General features: G+C 46.5%; 1 protein-coding gene across 1 annotated transcript in view; it reads right to left on the reverse strand.

Annotated features, from left to right (window-relative positions):
• Positions 1-450: 450 nt before the first annotated feature.
• The window catches only part of PLXNB1 (plexin B1), a 149501-nt gene continuing 128194 nt past the window's right edge, over positions 451-21757 (reverse strand). Inside the window, exons 16-38 of the mRNA XM_040406623.1 lie at positions 21515-21666; positions 21292-21397; positions 19088-19224; positions 18472-18648; positions 15718-15889; positions 15006-15248; positions 14343-14519; positions 13609-13757; positions 13147-13247; positions 12800-13017; positions 12530-12708; positions 12186-12252; positions 11947-12093; positions 11673-11850; positions 11482-11585; positions 11314-11398; positions 10232-10398; positions 9430-9590; positions 8081-8228; positions 6166-6230; positions 6003-6078; positions 4557-4631; positions 451-2841 (exon numbers count right to left, since the gene is read on the reverse strand). Of these exons, the coding sequence (XP_040262557.1) occupies positions 2737-2841; positions 4557-4631; positions 6003-6078; positions 6166-6230; positions 8081-8228; positions 9430-9590; positions 10232-10398; positions 11314-11398; positions 11482-11585; positions 11673-11850; positions 11947-12093; positions 12186-12252; positions 12530-12708; positions 12800-13017; positions 13147-13247; positions 13609-13757; positions 14343-14519; positions 15006-15248; positions 15718-15889; positions 18472-18648; positions 19088-19224; positions 21292-21397; positions 21515-21666 (3189 nt within the window). The 3' untranslated portion in view covers positions 451-2736. The remainder of the gene's footprint in view (positions 2842-4556; positions 4632-6002; positions 6079-6165; positions 6231-8080; positions 8229-9429; positions 9591-10231; positions 10399-11313; positions 11399-11481; positions 11586-11672; positions 11851-11946; positions 12094-12185; positions 12253-12529; positions 12709-12799; positions 13018-13146; positions 13248-13608; positions 13758-14342; positions 14520-15005; positions 15249-15717; positions 15890-18471; positions 18649-19087; positions 19225-21291; positions 21398-21514; positions 21667-21757) is intronic.

The raw sequence follows: 21757 nt of genomic DNA on the forward strand, positions 1-21757 counted from the left end.
GCAGAGAGAGCTGAGCCTCTAGGTGTAATGGTGACGCCCCTGTTGTTCCTAGAGGCTCATTTGCATATAGTAAAAAAAAATTCTCAGCAATACGGACACATATGAACATGGGACCAACACAGATGTCTTCAGCTGCCGAGCGCACATGTAACAGGTCAGCCAGTGTCATAGGGACAAAACTGCTGACAGACGCCCTTTAAGAAATCTGCTCCATAGGTCTTCCTAACAGCTGTATACACAAGATGGTAGAAGATTTTTTCTTAAAAATATAATTATGCTTCTTTTGAGGTCGCTTCTTTTTGTATCTCAGGTGCATCAGAGCAATAAAGTTGCTTGCAATTGGTTGCACAAGTCCCTACACCCCAGCTTGAAGAGTCCCCGTCACTTTGAGCTGCCCCTTCCCACTTCTGGGATAGCGCAGGATAATAGCGGACAGACCAGTGCTTAGAACATATTGACTTTTATTGAGTAGTTTGTGTAAGGACTACTTTGTTTCTCATTAGATGTGTTTTGTGTCGTGTTTTACATTCACAAACAGTTTATCACTTCACAGATTCGACAGCTTTTTTTCCCGACCATCGTCTAACGTGTTATCCGGGTCTCGTAAGATTCACTTTCAAGTTTTATTTTATTTAATTTTTTATATTATATTAACCACAAATTTCTAATGATTTTACGAGAAAGAAAAAAAAGGCAGCACGAGTGAAAGCTGGGAGCTGGACGCGGGAATGCTTCATCAGAAAAAACTAGTACGGAAAAAAAATATTCCAAAATAAAACATTAAAACTAGATGTGAGTATCCCAGGGCAATGTGCCGCCGTAAAAATAAATTACAATCCTCCTTTAGTATTTAAATATCTTCTCTCATAACTACGGTATTTACACATCCAGTTCAGAGCAGCAAATTGCCAAAAGACATGGAATCTAATAGAGCGCTTCTGTGTCTCTTGCTGAAACTAATAAATAAGCATCTACCATGAGATTTAGTGCAGTAATGTACCGTCTACAGCCCAAGCACAGCCAAACACATTTTACTTAAAGGGTACGTCCACCGTCACAACCAATTTCGATATCGCTCCAATAGATCTAAAAGAGAAAAAATCTACCATTCAGAACAATGTGTCTCCATGGTTACAGACTACAAACAAAACCTGTGTAGTCAGATCCTGCAGTCATATCTTGCTTCGCCTCCTCTGCTCCCTCTTCGTGGTAATGGGCAGACAGTAGAAGAAAGACTGGACTGTTGGTACCAGACTACACAGGGCTTGTTTGCAGTCTGTAACCATGGAGACACATAGTCCTGCCTCGAAGTTGAATACACAAAAGGGTAGGAGATTTTTAAGCAAAGGCTGTTTTGCTAAGTTGCCTCCCTTACGATTTTAAAGGCATTGGCGCAATAAAGAAAATGGTGGACAAACAATAACTACTTTGTGTTTCACATGCAATGATACAGTATATTGATGTTGCATGCCCAATGGCAGCATGGCCCCTAAGACAACACTTCCTGCTCCAGGTCTTGAGCAAAGGCATACATACCGTAGGGACAGACCATGCAGATGCTATGGAGAGAGAGGGCCCAGCCCTTGTTGATAACATCCCATTTGACACCTGTGCTAGACTCCTTTACATAAAGGAAATGCTCTATTCGCTAAGACGGGGGAGGGGGCGGGATTGGGGCCTGGGGGGAGAGGAATTGGCCCATGGGACATAAAAAGGGCATGCTTAGCAAAAGGGACTTTGGCAGTCCCATCATATGAATTGTTATGTAGCTGCAAATCGCCATCCACATCAAGGTCCTTAGCTTTGAACATTCATCTAGATAGTGGTTTGAAGCCCAATAATGTCCTTAAGACAAGACCGAACTGCCAGAGCATGGGACAGGATGTGTTGTCATAGGGTCCTGCAGGATTTGAGGACTTTTTTATATATATATAAGAAGTTTGGTAGTTCTTTAAGACGATCCGATGCAACCACGTGGACACCAGAGGAGATGCGGCTTGGCTGCTAGGACTCAGCAAAGGAAGACTTTTTATCTTTCTTTAGGAAAATTCGAACAATTCTTAAAAGGCGAATAAAAATATGGCGGCTACAAAGTAATAAAATTATACTTCTCTGATAGAATTAGTTTTACAATTGTTAAAAAATAAAATAATATTCTAGGTGGAAATAAAAAGGCAGGAATGAAGGAGAAGTGTGAACTGGAGACCTCTCAGGTTAGTTTTGTCCATGTAGGAGAAGATCATGTAACATGTGATACAATGTGTCCACAGAGAGTCCCAGGTTCCATCGGTGCAGACTCTCAATCGAGCCGCGACCGGGACAGTCAACGCAAGTCTGCGCCGCCAAAGTTCACCGATCCATTCTCAGAAGGCTAGTGAAGAAAACATGCCAGAGATCTGGAGTCCGCCTAGGTTCATCCTTGTGTCTCCTTCCACTGAAGATGATGGACTTGGCACATAGGAAGATAAAATCTGCTCCTTTGTAACATGCAGGACGACCCCGTCGGTGGGGTTAAAATCTTCTATATCAAAGTTCTGATTGTAAAAAAAATTTCATAGAAAAAAATATTCTTTTTTCACCATCAGTTGCCTTCCGGAGTCACTTATCAGTTAGGAATGTGACAAGGAGCCACGAGGCTGCCTGCGTCTCAGAGGCAGGAGACGGTGATTTTTATAAAAAACCTTTCAGCTCTTGGCAAGAAACTGTTTTTGCTCGAAGACCGTCCATGTGTCTCGGTCACAAGTCGGTGACTTTGTTCTCCACGGCAGCTGCAATCTGCTGAAGTCTGTAGCCGAGCTGCATCTTTTGGGCCGTCGAGTCTTCTTCCAGTGCTGTAATAATCTGCAAGAAAGAAAAAGAACTTATTGCTGACCTTAAAGGGCACCTCTAACTAGAATAAACCTATACGTGGCTGTAATCATATATTCACAGGGTAATTTCCCTGTACAGACATAAGGTCACCTGATAAGATTCTGTCTTGCTGCAGCCACCACAAGGGGGAGCTCGAGAGTTTATGGCGCAATGTTTATACATTGAACTCTACAATATGATTCAGTCAGCTCACAAGCGCCCTCTAGTGGTGGTAAACAGAACTGTCTTATTTAACCCTAGGTGGGACCTGCATACATCAGACATTTATGGCATATCCGCCCCCGATATACCATACATGTTGAAATGAGACAACCCCTTAATTCGCCATGGACATGGCTTTTTTTTCCCTCCCCCGCCCCCTGCACTTTGATTGACAGGGCCAGGCAGTGTAAACGTCATCACACTTGGCCCTGTCAATCAAAGTGCAGAGGGCGTGGCAGTTGCAAAGAGAGCAGAGCCGCTAGGTGCAGCACAAGTTGCATTTTTTAGGACCATTTAAAGTTCCATATAATGTTTTTTTTTTTTTTTACTACTTTTAAAAATGTAAAAACTTTTTAAATATTTTTTTTAAAGAAAGAATACATTTTTTTAAAATATATTTTTGTCCCTCCTCAGGGGGCTTGAACCTGCAATCATTTGCTTGCTTGCATTACACACTGCAATACTTCTACATTGCAGTGTAGTGTAAGTTTTACCATTCTTTATTTACACCCTGCCTCTGGCAGTATAATACAAGCAGTTAGGTGGGAAAAGCGTGATCAGGGTTACAGAGAGAGACCCTTCCTAATGTTTAATTGCTCAGATGAGGCGTTCGCCATTCACCATGGTGTCTGAGGGGTTAAACAGTTATTTCTGATCCTGGCAGTTGCACGCAGATGTCAGCTGTGTAACACAGCAACCGCCACGTATAGAGCGGGACCAGCTTGTGAGCTTGCTCCATACATCCCCTTGTCACCTGCAATGTGCATGCACGACACTGGTCGTTAAGGGGTTAAACGAACCGTAGTTGTAAATTCAGCAGGGAGGCTTTTCAACAGAGATGATAATATCAATCGCATCCATGTAATATACATGTATCTAGAGGTTCTCTGTCAAGCACTTGCTGTAGACAGACTGTCATGCCCCACTCTGACGATGTGCGGAGGTCGGCCAGGATTGCAGCACGAGCCTAGTATTTGTTTTGATGCTGTGCTGGATCCGCCTCGCATCAGGTGCACTGGGTGGAGTCATTAGTTTAAATGGTCTCCAGCTAAGTGCTCTGAGCGGATTATACTGTTCATTATGGTCTGGGAAGTTTGGAGGGAAGGTTGGCTGTTTGTTCCTGCTCTCAGCAGATAAGTGTCTTTTCTTGTTTGGTTGTTGGTGTCATCTATCCCATCCAGGTTCTGTGCGAGCAGGCTGCTCCTTTCTCCCCACTTCACCATCTCAGGGAGTTCAGGGTTCTGTTAGTATAGGCTGGTGGACACAGCAAATCTACCTTCAAGGTTTGTCTGTGGGCTGAGCATTGCAGGGAAAGAGGTCAGGGATAAACTAGGAGGTGACCCTTCCCCTGTCTCTCGTCCAGAGCCTGGTTGGTGTGTTATCTATTTTACTGTGCACGTCCGCCGTGACACAGACATGACATATATGACTCTCTGCTGCCACCTAATGGCGCAAGGTAGCAATAACAGCATGAGGCCACTCACCTGATCATAGTACTTATTAATATACTTGTAGAGTTCGTGAAGAGCCACCAATGAATTAAGTTCACCTGAGCAATTCTAAAAACAAAAACAAAAAAACAAGCAAAATATTAGAAAATACTTGACGCCTGAACCGATCATTGATTACTGTCCTTGAGAAACCTATACGTGCCCGTTACAATATATAGAGACTATGAGCAACCTATGCACCGTTTCTATACAAAGTGTCAATATAAGCGCATAAGGCACATGATGAGAGCAGCTAGACTAGAATCCTGGCAAATTATTTCCTAATACCAATGCAGGTAGCGAGGTGCACGAGCTTCATGGATGATATAATCCTGTGCAAATGGAGACACCACTAGGGGGAGCTCACAGCCTATGGATGCATACAGCCATCATTGAAATCAACTGCTGCTATGTACATATGTATGCAGTGTGCTCCCCCTAGTGGCAGCTGCTGGAAGATGCAAGCAGGTGAAGGAGTTTAGCACTGCTTGTTCGTCAGCTGATAGTGATATGCCATCAATGTGTGAGGTAACAACTTCTTTAAGCCCCTATTAGACTGCATGATAATCAACCCTTTAAGAACAGGTCTTTAAGGGGTTTTATACTATAGATATTTATATGTATTATATCTATTAGATAATTCCTACATGTCTAACAGGTGGGGGAGCCCATCACTAGGAGCCCCACTATTTCCTATAAGGGGGGTGTCTGCTCTCTTGTTCTCAGCAGGACTGTGCCTGATGCTATTCTATTTGTTTAAAGGCTATGTCCACCTTTAGGGGCATTTTTTTATTATTATTGTATTGTACTCATTTTGAGCTAAAATCATTTTTTTCAATAGTTTTTTTTACTAAAAATGTTGAACCCTTTTCTCTGTGCAGCCTTGAGATTCTCTAGTAGCAGGCTCTGAATTTTCACTCTGTTCTGTCAGGCAGCTCAGCTGACGGCTCCTTATCTCTGACCTCATAAACCTACATTATAGCTCAATCGTTATCTTACTGATAAGAATGTGGATTAAATAAGTGTTTATGACCTTTTAGTAATTTAGACATAAGAGTTATTCGATGACCGACACACAGTGAAAGTGAAAGTAGGATTCACACAGCTGGACAAACAGTTAACCTTTTGTAACAGAACGGTTGAATATTTTTAATAAAGACCAATTGAAAACATGATTTTTAGCCCAAAATAAGTAAAATGCAATAAAAAAAATTAAAAATTGTCCCCAAAGATGTGCATAGCCTTTAATCTAGTGCACCCAAAGATTTGAAATGGGTAGCTTCAAGCTTCTGGGCCCCAATGCAAAATTAGATTAGATGTGCCTTATATAAAGTGCTTCCTATATGGAAGAGGGGTCATTAGCCCCTGCTTCCAGGTGGGACTACACCCTCCGCTCCCGCTATAACCGCAGCTCTGATAAGATGTCGTATGGACCCGTACCCTGGACAGCTCTGCTAGTGCAGAATTCATCTCCTGGTCACTGGCCGAGATGGTCTGCCGGATATCAGCATAATATCTGGAAAAGGAGAGAGAATCGGATGTTTAACATAGTAGTAAATGTCACGTAGACAGACCTGAGCGATGTGATAACCTCCGGGCTCACCTCTCCACCATCTGCTTGTACCGGGGGATGTCTCGGGCGTACAACAACTTGTTTATGGGAGAATCCTGCAGGAAAATAGAGCGACACTGAGACAAAGACCGCAGATTTCATGCCAAGGGTAGTCCGGCCGCCTCTCGGCTTGTTTGCCGTGCTGCTGCCGGACCTCCGTCCCGCCCCCATTATAGTGAATGGGGCCGGAACGGACTTCCGGCGGCACGGTGGACTAGCGGTAGCTCGGATCCGGCAGGTTGTTCCTCCACTGGAACAGCCTGCCGTAAAAGGCTACCGCAAGTGTGAAAGTAGCCTTAGGCCTCTTTCACACGGGCGTTGCGGGAAAAGGTGTGGGTGCGTTGCGGGTACATGTGCGATTTTTCCGCGCGAGTGCAAAACATTGAAATGCGTTTTGCACTCGCGTGAGAAAAATCGCGCATGTTTGGTATCCAAACACGAACTTCTTCACAGAAGTTCGGGCTTGGGATCGGTGTTCTGTAGATTGTATTATTTTCCCTTATAACATGGTTATAAGGGAAAATAATAGCATTCTGAATACAGAATGCATAGTACAATAGCGCTGGAGGGGTTAAAAAAATAAATAAAATGATTTAAACTAACCTTAACCCACTTGCTCGCGCAGCCCGGCTTCTCTTCTGTCTTCTTTTTTGCTGTGTGCAGGAAAAGGACCTGTGGTGACGTCACTCCGGTCATCACATGGTCCATCACATGATCCATCACCATGGTAAAAGATCATGTGACGGACCATGTGATGACCGGAGTGATGTCACTACAGGTCCTTTTCCTGCACACAGCAAAAAAGAAGACAGAAGAGATGCCGGGCTGCGCGAGCAAGTGGATTAAGGTGAGTTAAATTATTATAATATTTTTTTTAACCCCTCCAGCCCCATTTTACTATGCATTCTGTATTCAGAATGCTATTATTTTCCCTTATAACCATGTTATAAGGGAAAATAATAATGATCGGGTCTCCATCCCGATCGTCTCCTAGCAACCGTGCGTGAAAATCGCACCGCATCCGCACTTGCTTGCGATTTTCACGCAACCCCATTCATTTCTATGGGGCCTGCGTTACGTGAAAAACGCACAAAGAGGAGCATGCTGTGATTTTCACGCAACGCACAAGTGATGCGTGAAAATCACCGCTCGTGTGCACAGCCCCATAGAAATGAAGGGGTCAGGATTCAGTGCGGGTGCAATGCGTTCAACTCACGCATCGCATCCGCGCGGAATACTCGCCCGTGTGAAAGGGGCCTTAGACTGCTAGAGATGAGCGAAGTTCTCAAAAATTTGTTTCGGCTACTTTGCAGAATTTAAAAAGAAAATTTGCTTTGTGACGCATTTCTTTGTAAATAGCAAGTGCAATGACAGGGAACGGCATTTGCACCCCCCCCCATCATTGAACCCCCTCAGATACTGCATTCATTGCTGATCGCGGCATCTGAGATCAATATAAAGACCTTTCAGGTTTTGATAAGAAAAATAAAATTTTTTATCTTGCTTACCTCATTCATTTGAGTGTGAAGAGGCCGCCGCGGCCATCTTGCTTGAAGATCCAGTGCGAAATCTCACGTGGCATGTCATGATGATGTCATCACGTCGGCCAGCGTGCTGACGTCATACATCACCGCGCACAAGATTTCACGTAGGATCTTCAAGCAAGATGGCTGCGGTGACCTCATATGGATGAGGTAAGTTTAATTTTACCACCATTTCGGTGAAAATCGATTCGTTACCACGAAGCACGAGGAATTTTTCCCGAAATTCAGATCGAAGTCCACTTTGTGAACTTCGATTCGCTCAACACTGATGACTGCCATCGCCGCACCCCCTATAGCTATGCCCCTAGTTGGGAGTCATAGCTTTGATAAGAGTCCAGGTCTCAGAAAAAGCGCTCACGTACCCGGCCCAGCTTATGATCAGCAAGGGTGCAGGAGTCCATGAAGGTCTGAGCGATCACGGACAGCACCGCGTCCACGTTGTCCGAGGTCTGCACGTCAAACACGAACTGGGGGTTTTTGATTATGTTGATCCAGAACCTTAAAGGCAAACTGATATAAAAAAGTCAATTACCATATTGTATACAAGGAAGGTCCGAGGCGAGCGCTTAGGTTCTCGTAGATTGGTCATATTGTTTTCCTATGTCCCCTTATATAGATGGAATTAAAGATGACCTCTTCCCTCTCCTGACTTAAGTCTGTTTAAGTAACTACTTGTATTCCTCATGTAATAATAATAATTGTAATTTTGTTAATTAATTGCTAGCAATTTGTAATGAAGGTCCGCCTGTGTGTTACCAGTTGGGGATGTGTCCCTGCACAGTCTGCAAAAAAAGGAGGGGTTAGTCAGCACCTCCCAGTGCGCAGGTGCACGCCGCCATGGCAAAGACCTAGAGGAAAAAAAGGAGACAATGCGGCAGCACTCTGCAAATCAGACAAAGTACAACAATGCTTACAAAAATGATGGTGCTAATACTACGCTTATTTATAAAAGCGAGATGCTTGGTCAATGCATTTTGTACAAAACCATCTAAGCCCGTATGCCAAACGTCAAGGCGATCTCTGTTACACGGGTCCTAACACTAAATACTACCTGTTATGCGCCATTAGTGTTAGGACCCGTGTAACAGAGATCGCCTTGACGTTCGGCATACGGGCTTAGATGGTTTTGTACAAAATGCATTGACCAAGCATCTCGCTTTTATAAATAAGCGTAGTATTAGCACCATAATTTTTGTAAGCATTGTTGTACTTTGTCTGATTTGCAGAGTGCTGCCGCATTGTCTCCTTTTTTTCCCTGCACAGTCTGCCACTACCCAATCAATGCTGCCCGTGTCATACTGTGCAGGGACACTCCACCAACTGGTAACATCCAGATGGACCTTTATTATTATAAACTTCCAGAAGGAATAATAGAATGGCACAACATGAGAATAGATGCTCCAGAATAATTATTATTATTACATGGGGAATGCAAGTACTTACTACAACAGACATGTCAGGAGAGGTGACAGCTCCTCTTCAAATAACAGCATTCTGTCTGCTGGCAGCCACCTTTAGGGGGAGCTCTGGAGCTGACTTCATATTGTCAACAGTAAGCACCTGAGCTCCCTCTAGTGGTGGCTGCAGACAGTTGTTTTATTTAACTGTCTGTTCAGGGGATTTGTACCTCTGTATTAGAAAAAAGACCTCAGATGACTATAAAGATATATTCTAAAAGTTCTGTTCTTCCTGGTTTCTTATTTTTATTTACCTATTAGTTTTCCAGATGTGAATGGTCTCTGGGTCAGCAATACCATAGTGTGTCGCCTGGTCATCTAGCAAGTCAAAGAAATACTTGACAGCGAGCGGCACCGGGCGGCTGGTGCTGAGTATAACCTGAAACAAGTCGTCTACAAACTTCTGGAGTGTGCCCTGGGAAGTGAAAAAACAAATGTGTTATAAAGACACACAACCTACCATAACACTGTGCCATAGGTTCTACATCTGTGGTCTCTTGCCCAGGCAAGTGACACGAAATGGACCTGCCCGTCCACATGATGGAACATGATTCATCAGGACAGGACGCCTTCTTCCATCTCTGATGCTTATCTGCCCACTGTAGGCCTCTCAGTGGTGGACAGGGGTCAGCATGACCGATCTGTGGGGAGACAGCAAGCCAGCCAACATCTCCTGTGCATTGACCATCCTCACATGCCTCAATGAGTCTTGGGTGCCCACAACACTGTCTCTGGTACACCGGCTGTCCTTCCTTGGACAGCTTTTTGTAGGTACTAACCCCTAAAGACCAGGGACACCCTACAAGACCGACAATTTTTAAAATGCTCTGACCTAGTCATCTAGACAACAGACTTTAGACCTTCTCAGACACTTGCCCATTTTTCCTGCTTCCGGCACATCAGCTTCGAGAACTGACTGTACACTTGCTGCCTAATATATCCCACCCCCCGACAGATCCCATTGTCATTCATTTCAGCTGTTTCATTGTTACGGCCGGTCAGTGAACATGACAAGTGATATGAATGTCTGGGGAAATTCAGGAATCCTTCACGGACCTTCATGGACAGCAGACGTGTCAGATAGATTTCTGGGATGGCTTTTGCCCTCTCCCGGTCACGTACGCTCCCTCTTCTGTGCTTTGGTAACTCAGGCTCATCTGTGGGTTTGACAAGGTGCCACAGTTTGATGCCGCCCTCATCAGCATCCTCCAGCATCGGGGTCTCTGTAAAAATGAAGGCTACACTTGTTGTCTAATACAGATAAATGCCCCCAGCAGGGAATTATGCACATCATATGGTCAATACATGGGGCGGTGCAGTGACTCAGTGGTTAGGAACGTTGTCTTGCATTGCTAGGGTCCTAGCTTCCAATCGGACCAAGAACAAGATTTGCACAGAGGTTGTATGTTCTCCCCATGTTTGTGTCCACAGGATAGATGATTAATGTATGATCTCTGAGGGTCTGACATCCAGGATCCGCACCGATCATGAGTAGTCGTGTGCATGTGTGACCACCGTTCCATTGACTTCTATAAGACCGCCAAGTACAACACTCAGCTATCTCCAGCAGTCCTATTTAAGTGAATGGAGCTGAGGACAATCATGTACAGCACCACTTCTTTCACACAGGAAACCATCATTCTCATAATCAGCTGGGATCCCAACAGACAGACCGACCTCAATCATATATGATAGGTGATCATTGTTTTAATGGGAACACCCCTTTAACTAGTTCACTAGAAGGATGAGCCTTGATTGATGTCAAAAGGATGAGTTATATATGGCTCAACGTTGTCCAAAATGTTGATGTGGACGTCAAAGTGTTCACTTGGAAACACCACTATTAAACAGTAGGGAGCTCTGGTGGTGTACTAGACCTAGCCATGTATAATGTGGTTGCATCTGGCTCATCTCAAACCAAATCTTTTCTAAAGTCCAAGCCAATCAAAGGAGTAGAAAGAGAATCCTTAGAAGGAAGTAGATTGGATAAGTTGGTCAAAAAAGTTGGTAAAAAGTCACATGGACAAAAATGGAAGCAAGTAGGTGACGTATGGAAGGGTTTTAGGGTAGTCATCTTCCCTTGATGACATCAGTTTTGTTGACTATGCTTGTTTTTGAACATAAAGTCAAGAACTTACTCTCTCCGGGGATGTAATCATGGTTTTCTGGGTGAATGTGCTTGCTCAGTCGAGGAACCAATGCTACAGTGGCCGCATCAGGAACCTGCACTCAAAAAAGAAGATTTCGTTTCAGTTTCTGGTTCTGAGTGAAAAGACCAAAAACAAAAAAATCCAAAAACGCCTCACCTTGTAATGTTGGAGGGTATTTATCCTCTTCCATGACCCCTGGACCACTGATGTTAGATCTTCATCAGAAAGGATGAGGTGTCCAGCCAGCCCTGACCTCCATTCTATAAAGAACAAAATAGTCCATTAAGACCCTAACCCTAAGACATTTCAGGGGCCTACAAGTCAAATAAAGCAGAAGTTCGACCCACCCAAGTCAAGGCTCTCTGGGCAGGGACGAAGACAGCAAGGTGTTCCTTTATAAACCTGGTCCAGGATCTTCTCTTTCACTTGAGTGATGGTGTCACAGTCCAATAACTTCACCGGGACTCCTTGACCTTCCTCTTCTACAGCGCTCCCAGTGGTGGGTTGTGTTATTGCATTTAGAGTCTACAAAAAGCAAAGGGTGTTTGGGTCATTGCCTATATAATGTACATTTAGCCTCCCGTGAAGGACTGTAAGACCCAAAAAGACTTCCTTCCTCACCAAGGTCTTGTACTCCACGTCGTCCCTCAGTAGGCGGTTATCATTGAGTGTATGCTTGGCTTTTCCTGTTACACAGTCCACGGGTCCTTTGTCCACTTGATGTTTGATGCCTCGGAATAGCATATATAGTGGTTCTCCAGCCGAGTCCTGATACAGAGCAGAATAAAGGACATAAGTCTAGGACAAGGGCAGTAATTTTGACACTTTTTCCCAATGTTGTCACTGCTTCTGATACTCACCCTCACAAAAGAGTAAAGGCAGATGGACATCCAGTTGGTCAGCAGCTTCTCAACCACAGTTTCAGTCCTAGAAATAGACACCAAAATCAAAATTATCATATTACCATAGGAGTTCTTGTTAGACTTGTTTTTAGCCCTCCATATGCTTTATTTTCATGTATTGCAATCAAAGAAAGGGGTCACCTTCCATCAGCCAGCTATGGTTGACCCGGCCCATCCATGGTCGGCCTTTCTTTTGAATGGCTACTATGTAATATGGCATTTCCCCATAGCAGGGGAAATGTATGGGCAGCAGACGTAGAAGAAGACCTCATATTGTATCCATGAATGGCCACAGTCCTCACCTTCTCAACATCAGCTTTGGGTTCTTGGCAACATATTGTTCAACAAGGTCATTGAGAAGAGTCTTCAAGATGTCTGTGAAATATTCCAGCTTTCCATGAAGAGATACAGTAAGAAGAGATGCCACATACGCCCGGTCACGTGCTGAAAAGGTTCGCTGACTTTCCAGAGTGTGGATAAACTGGGGTGGAGGAAAAAGTTACTGGAAGACTTGTCCTTCTATATCTATATGTTGGGTTGAGAATTTATGCAAACTCGCGTTGACTACATACCTTGGTAAGGAACAGTTTGCTGTTAAGAAGGTTTGATAGTTGCACCAAACCTTGCTCCACCGTCTGTCTCCGACCCTCTGGGACATCTAGGTCCCTGTGCAATGGGGATTCCCGGTGACCAGGGAAAAAAATCCTTTCTGCATATGACTTGTAATCCAGGAAGGGGATCCCAGTGCCAACCAAATCGCTGGTGAGATCCATCATTTCTGTCATGAGATCTTTGAAAACCCAAAAGGAAAAATGGTCAATATACATGAAGACTGCATAATTAGAAAAAAAAGGTCATGAGAAGACAGATCTAAATATCTAACTATTACTCCTAAAAGTAGGCTGTAGACCTGATTTACCTGTAAATTCTTTCTTGCAACGATCTCTAACACTGGTTTCCAAGTTTTCAAGCTGAATTTGAACTTTTTTGTAATCCCTCAGAGCCTGCTTGCTTTTCCTCCTGATGGTCAAAGTAAGCACAAATAAATAAATTATACGCACATACTCATAGACACAGTCTTCTGCCTGTCAGTAGCCACCACTAGAGGGAGCTTACAGCATACAGTTTTATTATTGAGTAAAATCTATCAACAGTATACAGTGAGCTCCCTCTAGTGGTGACTGCAGGAAGCGAGAATCTAACAATTTGTCTCTTCAGGGAATTTGGAGCTCTGTATCAGAGAAGCACTCAGCTCTGACTGCTATAAAGATATATTATGAGAATATTTAGTACAGAATTAATAAAAAAATGTTTTTTCAAAGGTTTACATTCACTTTAGTCTTTGACTATATTCTCTATATAGGGTTTAGATAACACCTACCTGTAAATTAAGACGATGATGAGAACTATCAGTGCCACAAAAGAAGCCCCAACTCCCAAGCTGATCTGAGCCTCCAGTGGAAATGTAAGCTGGCTCTCTGTGTCATACTGAACCTTCCCAAGGACCAGATCAATTCCTCCTATTTGCACCTAAAAAATGAATAAATCACATTATCATATTGTGTCATGTTCTTATAATAAATATGCATGTTATACATATCAGTGGTACATGTAGCATTTCCTATCTTGTAACAGTGCTGAATTACAGAATGTATGATACTCCAGAGCTGCATTCTCAATTCTACAGGCTTCAGAGCTGAAATCTCTCAGCATTATCTGCTGGCTCGATATCTGTACAAGGCTTGGTTTGTGAATTTCCATTCTGGGAAATTCAAAGGGGTTTTTTCAAAGTTTTATAGCACGCAAGCGAACATGCGCTATGCCTCTCTATGGGACTGCTGAAAATAGCCGAGTACAAATGCTCGACGGTCTCCAGTCCCGTGGAGATTGAACGGACTTGCTGCTCCATCAGGACAGGGAACGTGACTCCCGTTCTCTTGATCGGTGATCTATCCATTTGTTATACTCCCTGAATGCCACCCATGACCTCCCATGATTATCTACATTGCAGAAGATCACCACCACCCTATGTGCATGGGGCATGATCACAGCAATGCCCAGTTTAACTCCTGCCCTCTAATAACACAAGGAGCAAAAATGGCCACACATCCTTACTGTAAATTCAGGCAGGGAGTCCACCCCTTCTCTCTTGGATGGGTAACGTGGGGCTGGCTCCTTCTCTGGAGGTTCACAATACAGGTGGTTACTTGTGAGGGTCTTCACCGTGCACACCCCATCCCCAATCATTGCAATCATCTCTTCTTTGGTAATTGCCAGGTCAAGATTCTCTCCCTAGGAAAGAAGCAAGATGTCAGATTTGTGCAGACAATGTGTCTCGCTATCATGAAATGGGTTTCCCAATCCTTTACATATGACATATGGGCATCGTGGAGGTGAATCTGCCCATGGTACCACCATCTATGAGCAAGAAGAAAGAGCTGCTAAAGCAGAGTCAGCCAAAGTGGAGACGCCCAACCTTCTTATGTTTATTGAGGTGTACCAGTGATGATGGATTGGCCATGATGAATTCTGCTACAATGTATCAAGGCAGGTAACATGTATCAGTCTGGAGTCAAAATGAGCAACTGTCTAAGCCGGATAGAAGTATGGGAAACCTTCATCTGTGAGAGGTCTGGACAGATATTTCAGACTTTGTATGTAAACAAGAACGGCCCTATTCACTGACACAAAGCAGAGATCTGACAAATAGCGAGGAATTGATTAAGCCCCGCCTATACAAACTTAAAAAACCCCCTTTAAATTTCCGAACGTTCTTACCTCCACAGAGATGACACTGCCGGGCTTGTGGCGATACGGCTTTGCAGGATCCTCAGCATTCAGATGCCGGAGCACCGGGTCCGGGACATACGTAAATGGAGCCGAGTTGATGACGGTAAAATTGAAATGGAGATTATCCAGGATGAACTCTACGTCGACTCGGGCGTTCCAGTGTAAAGGGTTAATGGCTGGTGTCTTACAAAGCAGCAGGAAGGATGAATTCACCTGGCAAAGCTCTTCATACTGCGGAGAGGTCAGGACAGCTATTAAAGCAGAGCTACAAGGGTCCCCAAAGGGCGCAGTGATGGCCATGATTAATGTTAAAGGGGTATTCCCACTGTTAGGGTATGTCATCATCTGATGATTGGTGGGGGTCTGACCTCTGGGACCCCTGCTGATCCTGAGAACGAAGGGACAGAAGCCCTTTCTGCAGAGAGCGGGTCCTGTCCACCCCTTGTATGGGATACACAGTGAATGGAGCTGTGGGGCAATTTCCCCACATAGCAAGTCGAAAGGAGAAGCCCCTTTATTCTGGGGATCATGGGGCCCCGATAATCGAGACTGGAAAATTCTGACAACTGCAAGTGATAAGTCATGAAGAAGGTAATACCCCTTTAAGCCTAGAAAAGTTAATACCCCTTTAAGCCTAGAGAAGGTAATACCCCTTTAAGTCTAGAGAACGGTCACTAAACAATATAGACTAGAGCACCACCTGCTGGACAGTGCAGAGCGAGCCCTCCGGGCATTCTGTCTCCGGGACAATACGTCGCTTCCTCCCAAGGCTTCGCCTCCTCCTCCTTTCCATAGGGGACACGGTGACCTGGATTTTTGGGGCTTGTACTACGTTCAGGTTCTGTCCATATACCAATATCACCCGACCTCCGCTGCAACAGAGAATGTACAATGACAAAAGGGGCAATTAAAGTCGGAGTGATAAACACTACACAGCAGGTCGACAATGGTATTTTCCGTTACCCATCCCAGCCGATGTTATTAGGCTTTGTTCACATCTCCTGGAGAACGGAAAGGACGGATTCGGCACATAACTGAGCCAAACGGAGCCTACGGACCCCATAGACTATAATGGGGTCCGTTAAGTTTCCGCTCAGAAGATGATTTTGGAGCGGAGACAAAAGTTGTGCATGCAGGACTTTTATCTCCGCTTCAAAATCATCTTCTGAGCGGAAACATAACGGACCCCATTATAGTCTATGGGGTCCTAAGGGCTCCGTTTGGCTCAGTTATGTGCCTTCTCCGTCCTGTCCATTCTCCTGCTCCTAAACGGAGCAGGAGAACTGAAAGGCTGAACGGTGATGTGAACGAAGCCTAAGGCCTCATGCACACAAACGTATTTTTTTGCGGTCCGCAAAAACGGGACCCGTTTTTCCGTGATCTGTGACCGTTTTTTCGTCCGTGGGTCTTCCTTGATTTTTGGAGGATCCACGGACATGAAAAAAAAGTCGTTTTGGTGTCCGCCTGGCCGTGCGGAGCCAAACGGATCCGTCCTGAATTACATTGCAAGTCAATGGGGACGGATCCGTTTGACGTTGACACAATATGGTGCAATTTCAAACGGATCCGTCCCCCATTGACTTTCAATGTAAAGTCAGGAGTTAATATACCATCGGATCTGAGTTTTCTCCAATCCGATGGTATATTTTAACTTGAAGCGTCCCCATCACCATGGGAACGCCTCTATGTTAGAATATACCGTCGGATTTGAGTTACATCGTGAAACTCAAATCCGACAGTATATTCTAACACAGAGGCGTTCCCATAGTGATGGGGACGCTTCAGGTTAGAATATACTAAAAGAACTGTGTACATGACTGCCCCCTGCTGCATGGCAGGTGCTGCCAGGCAGCAGGGGGCAGACCCCCCCCCCCCCCGTAGTTAACACATTGGTGGCCAGTGTGGCCGGCCCCCCCCCCCTCCCTCCCCTGTAGTTAACTCATTGGTGGCCAGTGCGGCCGGCCCCCCTCCCTCCCCTGTAGTTAACTCGTTGGTGGCCAGTGGGCCTTCTCCCCTCCCTCCCCCTCCTAATTAAAATCTCCCCCCTATCATTGGTGGCAGCGGAGTGTACCGATCGGAGTCCCAGTTTAATCGCTGGGGCTCCGATCGGTAACCATGGCAACCAGGACGCTACTGCAGTCCCGGTTGCCATGGTTACTTAGCAATTTGTAGAACCATTATACTTACCTGCGAGCTGCGATGTTTGCGTCCGGCCGGGAGCTCCTCCTACTGGTAAGTGACAGGTCCGGCCGGGAGCTCCTCCTACTGGTAAGTGACATGACCTGTCACTTACCAGTAGGAGGAGCTCCTGGCCGGACCTGTCACTTACCAGTAGGAGGAGCTCCCGGCCGGACGCAAACATCGCAGCTCGCAGGTAAGTATAATGGTTCTACAAATTGCTAAGTAACCATGGCAACCGGGACTGCAGTAGCGTCCTGGTTGCCATGGTTACCGATCGGAGCCCCAGCGATTAAACTGGGACTCCGATCGGTACACTCCGCTGCCACCAATGATAGGGGGGAGATTTTAATTAGGAGGGGGAGGGAGGGGAGAAGGCCCACTGGCCACCAACGAGTTAACTACAGGGGGGGGGGGGGCGGCCGCACTGGCCACCAATGAGTTAACTACAGGGGAGGGGGGGCCCACTGGCCACCAATGAGTTAACTACAGGGGAGGGGGGGCCCACTGGCCACCAATGAGTTAACTACAGGGGAGGGGGGGCCCACTGGCCACCAATGAGTTAACTACAGGGGAGGGGGGGCCGGCCGCACTGGCCACCAATGAGTTAACTACAGGGGAGGGGGGACCCACTGGCCACCAATGAGTTAACTACAGGGGAGGGGGGGGGGGGGGGCCGGCCGCACTGGCCACCAATGTGTTAACTACAGGGGGGGGGGGCTGCCCCCTGCTGCCTGGCAGCACCTGCCAGGCAGCAGGGGGCAGTCATGTACACAGTTCTTTTAGTATATTCTAACCTGAAGCGTCCCCATCACCACCTCTGTGTTAGAATATACTGTCGGTTCTGAGTTTTCACGAAGTGAAAACTCAGCTATGAAAAAGCTTTTATGCAGACAGATCTTCGGATCCGTCTGTATAAAAACTAACCTACGGCCACGGATCACGGACGCGGATGCCAATCTTGTGTGCATCCGTGTTCTTTCACGGACCCATTGACTTGAATGGGTCCGTGAACCGTTGGCCGTGAAAAAAATAGGACAGGTCATTTTTTTCACGGCCAGGAAACACGGATCACGGATGCGGCTGCAAAACAGTGCCTTTTCCGATTTTTCCACGGACCCATTGAAAGTCAATGGGTCCGCGAAAAAAAACGGAAAACGGCACAACGGCCACGGGTGCACACAACGGTCGTGTGCAGGAGGCCTAAGTTGGGTAAGGGTTATTAATCTGGAGTTCCCCTTTAAATCAAGCATTTTTAGGACACAATCTGTTGTACCTGAAGAAGCTCTTGGCAGGGCTGGCGGATGTGATGTTCGGGTCTGCCGTGTATGAGAAGAATGCGTCTGGGAAGCTAAATACTTGTTCTCCGTACCAGACGGTTACCCAGAGGTCTGTGGTGGAGTTGCTGGTTCCAGTTAGACATTCCAGTTGGTTTTCCTGAATCTCTGAGGAACTTTGAAAGACAGAACGAGGTTGAGATGTAAAGTTTGTTTCATGTTCTGTGTATTCTCTATCTCTTTCCTTCAGCAAAGTCAAATTTCTAGTCTTTCCCCTCTACAAACTTCTCTCCTGAAATACTCTGTGCTGATGTTAAACCGTGGTGTTTTCACTGTCTCTTGCCTGTGGTGTCCCATATGCATATAACAAGACCTGCAATCTCATCTTCAAGGAAGCTATGTGTGATGTCATCATCTGGTCGGCCAGAGGTTGGAGAGTGCAAGGTGGGTGGTGAGCAACAACTAACCACTCTGTCTCAGCCAGGGTATTCAGATACAGGGTTACGGTGGCAAAATGAATCCTTGCCACGGTGTGTGCCTTTGCTTTTGGCCATTGGGTATTCTTCCACAGCTAATTAACTAGCAGATATGAGGTCTTCCTCTGCATATACTCACATGTAACAGGGGATATTTCCAATCAAAACTCGGATATCACTGGGACGTCCTGTAAGAAGTTTGGATCCTGCAATAGTCAACCGGGTTCCACCAGATTTCGGCCCACGAGATGGAAAGAACGAAGACAGAACAGGATTCTGAAAGTAAGAAGGTAAGTTATATTTATGACATAACTCGTATGTGATTGTTACTTATTTTTTTAATCTATTCCCAAATCTCTTGTTTGTTACTCTTTTCCCATGGTGGTCATAAGAAACCACACAGAAACATTGCAGAAGTTGGAGGAAAGGGGTCGGCCATATTGCCAAGAACAGTAGTGAGGGGTGATGACACGACGCTAGTCGGGGGTGGTGACACGACGCTAGTCGGGGTTGGTGACACGACGCTAGTCGGGGGTGGTGACACGACGCTAGTCAGGGGTGATGACACAAGTGAGGGGTGGTGACACGACACTAGTCAGGGGTGGTGACACGACACTAGTCAGGGGTGGTGACACGACACTAGTCAGGGGTGGTGACACGACACTAGTCAGGGGTGGTGACACGACACTAGTCAGGGGTGGTGACACGACACTAGTCAGGGGTGGTGACACGACACTAGTCAGGGGTGGTGACACGACACTAGTCAGGGGTGGTGACACGACACTAGTCAGGGGTGGTGACACGACACTAGTCAGGGGTGGTGACACGACACTAGTCAGGGGTGGTGACACGACACTAGTCAGGGGTGGTGACACGACACAAGTGAGGGGTGGTGACACGACACTAGTCAGGGGTGGTGACACGACACTAGTCAGGGGTGGTGACACGACACTAGTCAGGGGTGGTGACACGACACTAGTCAGGGGTGGTGACACGACACAAGTGAGGGGTGGTGACACGACACTAGTCAGGGGTGGTGACACGACACTAGTCAGGGGTGGTGACACGACGCTAGTCAGGGGTGGTGACACGACGCTAGTCAGGGGTGGTGACACGACGCTAGTCAGGGGTGGTGACACGACGCTAGTCAGGGGTGGTGACACGACGCTAGTCAGGGGTGGTGACACGACGCTAGTCAGGGGTGGTGACACGACGCTAGTCAGGGGTGGTGACACGACGCTAGTCAGGGGTGGTGACACGACGCTAGTCAGGGGTGGTGACACGACGCTAGTCAGGGGTGATGACACAAGTGAGGGGTGGTGACACGACGCTAGTCAGGGGTGGTGACACGACGCTAGTCAGGGATGGTGACACGACGCTAGTCAGGGGTGGTGACACGACGCTAGTCAGGGGTGGTGACACGACGCTAGTCAGGGGTGGTGACACGACGCTAGTCAGGGGTGGTGACACGACGCTAGTCAGGGGTGGTGACACGACGCTAGTCAGGGGTGGTGACACGACGCTAGTCAGGGGTGGTGACACGACGCTAGTCAGGGGTGGTGACACGACGCTAGTCAGGGGTGGTGACACGACGCTAGTCAGGGGTGGTGACACGACGCTAGTCAGGGGTGGTGACACGACGCTAGTCAGGGGTGGTGACACGACGCTAGTCAGGGGTGGTGACACGACGCTAGTCAGGGGTGGTGACACGACGCTAGTCAGGGGTGGTGACACGACACTAGTCAGGGGTGGTGACACGACGCTAGTCAGGGGTGGTGACACGACGCTAGTCAGGGGTGGTGACACGACGCTAGTCAGGGGTGGTGACACGACGCTAGTCAGGGGTGATGACACAACGCTAGTCAGGGGTGATGACACAAGTGAGGGGTGGTGACACGACACTAGTCAGGGGTGGTGACACGACACTAGTCAGGGGTGGTGACACGACACTAGTCAGGGGTGGTGACACGACACTAGTCAGGGGTGGTGACACGACACTAGTCAGGGGTGGTGACACGACACTAGTCAGGGGTGGTGACACGACACTAGTCAGGGGTGGTGACACGACACTAGTCAGGGGTGGTGACACAACAAGTGAATAGTGGTGACACCACAAATGAGGAGTGTTGAAACAAGAGGAGGGGGATGGGTCAACAAAGTATGGGAAGGAACAACAAGAAGGAATGGAAACCAGATGGGAGAGGACAGGGGAAGGAGAAAGCGGCCAGAATCGTAGAGCAATGACGTTACTAGCACTTGCCACCTGCCCTGGGTCTTTCGTGTTCATCACAATCAATTTTATCTTTACATGTTAGAGTATAAGTCATATCTAGGTCATATTACCTGATAAGTAAAAACTTGGGTGGAAACTCCATGTAACCCTCCAGGAACCTCTACCAGGACATGACCAGGTCTCTCCGACCAGCTTTTTCCAGCCACACACACTATACTGCAGAAGATAATGTATAACATGATGAGGGACAGGAGAATTCCATTTGAAGACACCACCATGTCACGACATGAACATGATATACCGGAGCTATAGACGTATCCCATAGACCATTACCTGCTGGAAATCTCGTATTTCACGACATCCACCCTACAAGGGATATTGGCCACAGACACTCGGTCTAGAATGTCTTCCAATTTTTGGCCCAAGTTGGAGCCAGTGATTGTAATTCTTGTTCCTCCATCTACAGGACCTGAAAGAGGCTCGATCTGAAACGGACAAATAAGAACACATTGTTGTAGTTATTACCATGTGACCCAACTGGTCAATAAAATTTTTGTTAAATATTTGGGTATGAGG

The sequence above is a fragment of the Bufo bufo genome, chromosome 9, assembly GCF_905171765.1.
Source record: "Bufo bufo chromosome 9, aBufBuf1.1, whole genome shotgun sequence".
NCBI lineage: Eukaryota > Metazoa > Chordata > Amphibia > Anura > Bufonidae > Bufo > Bufo bufo.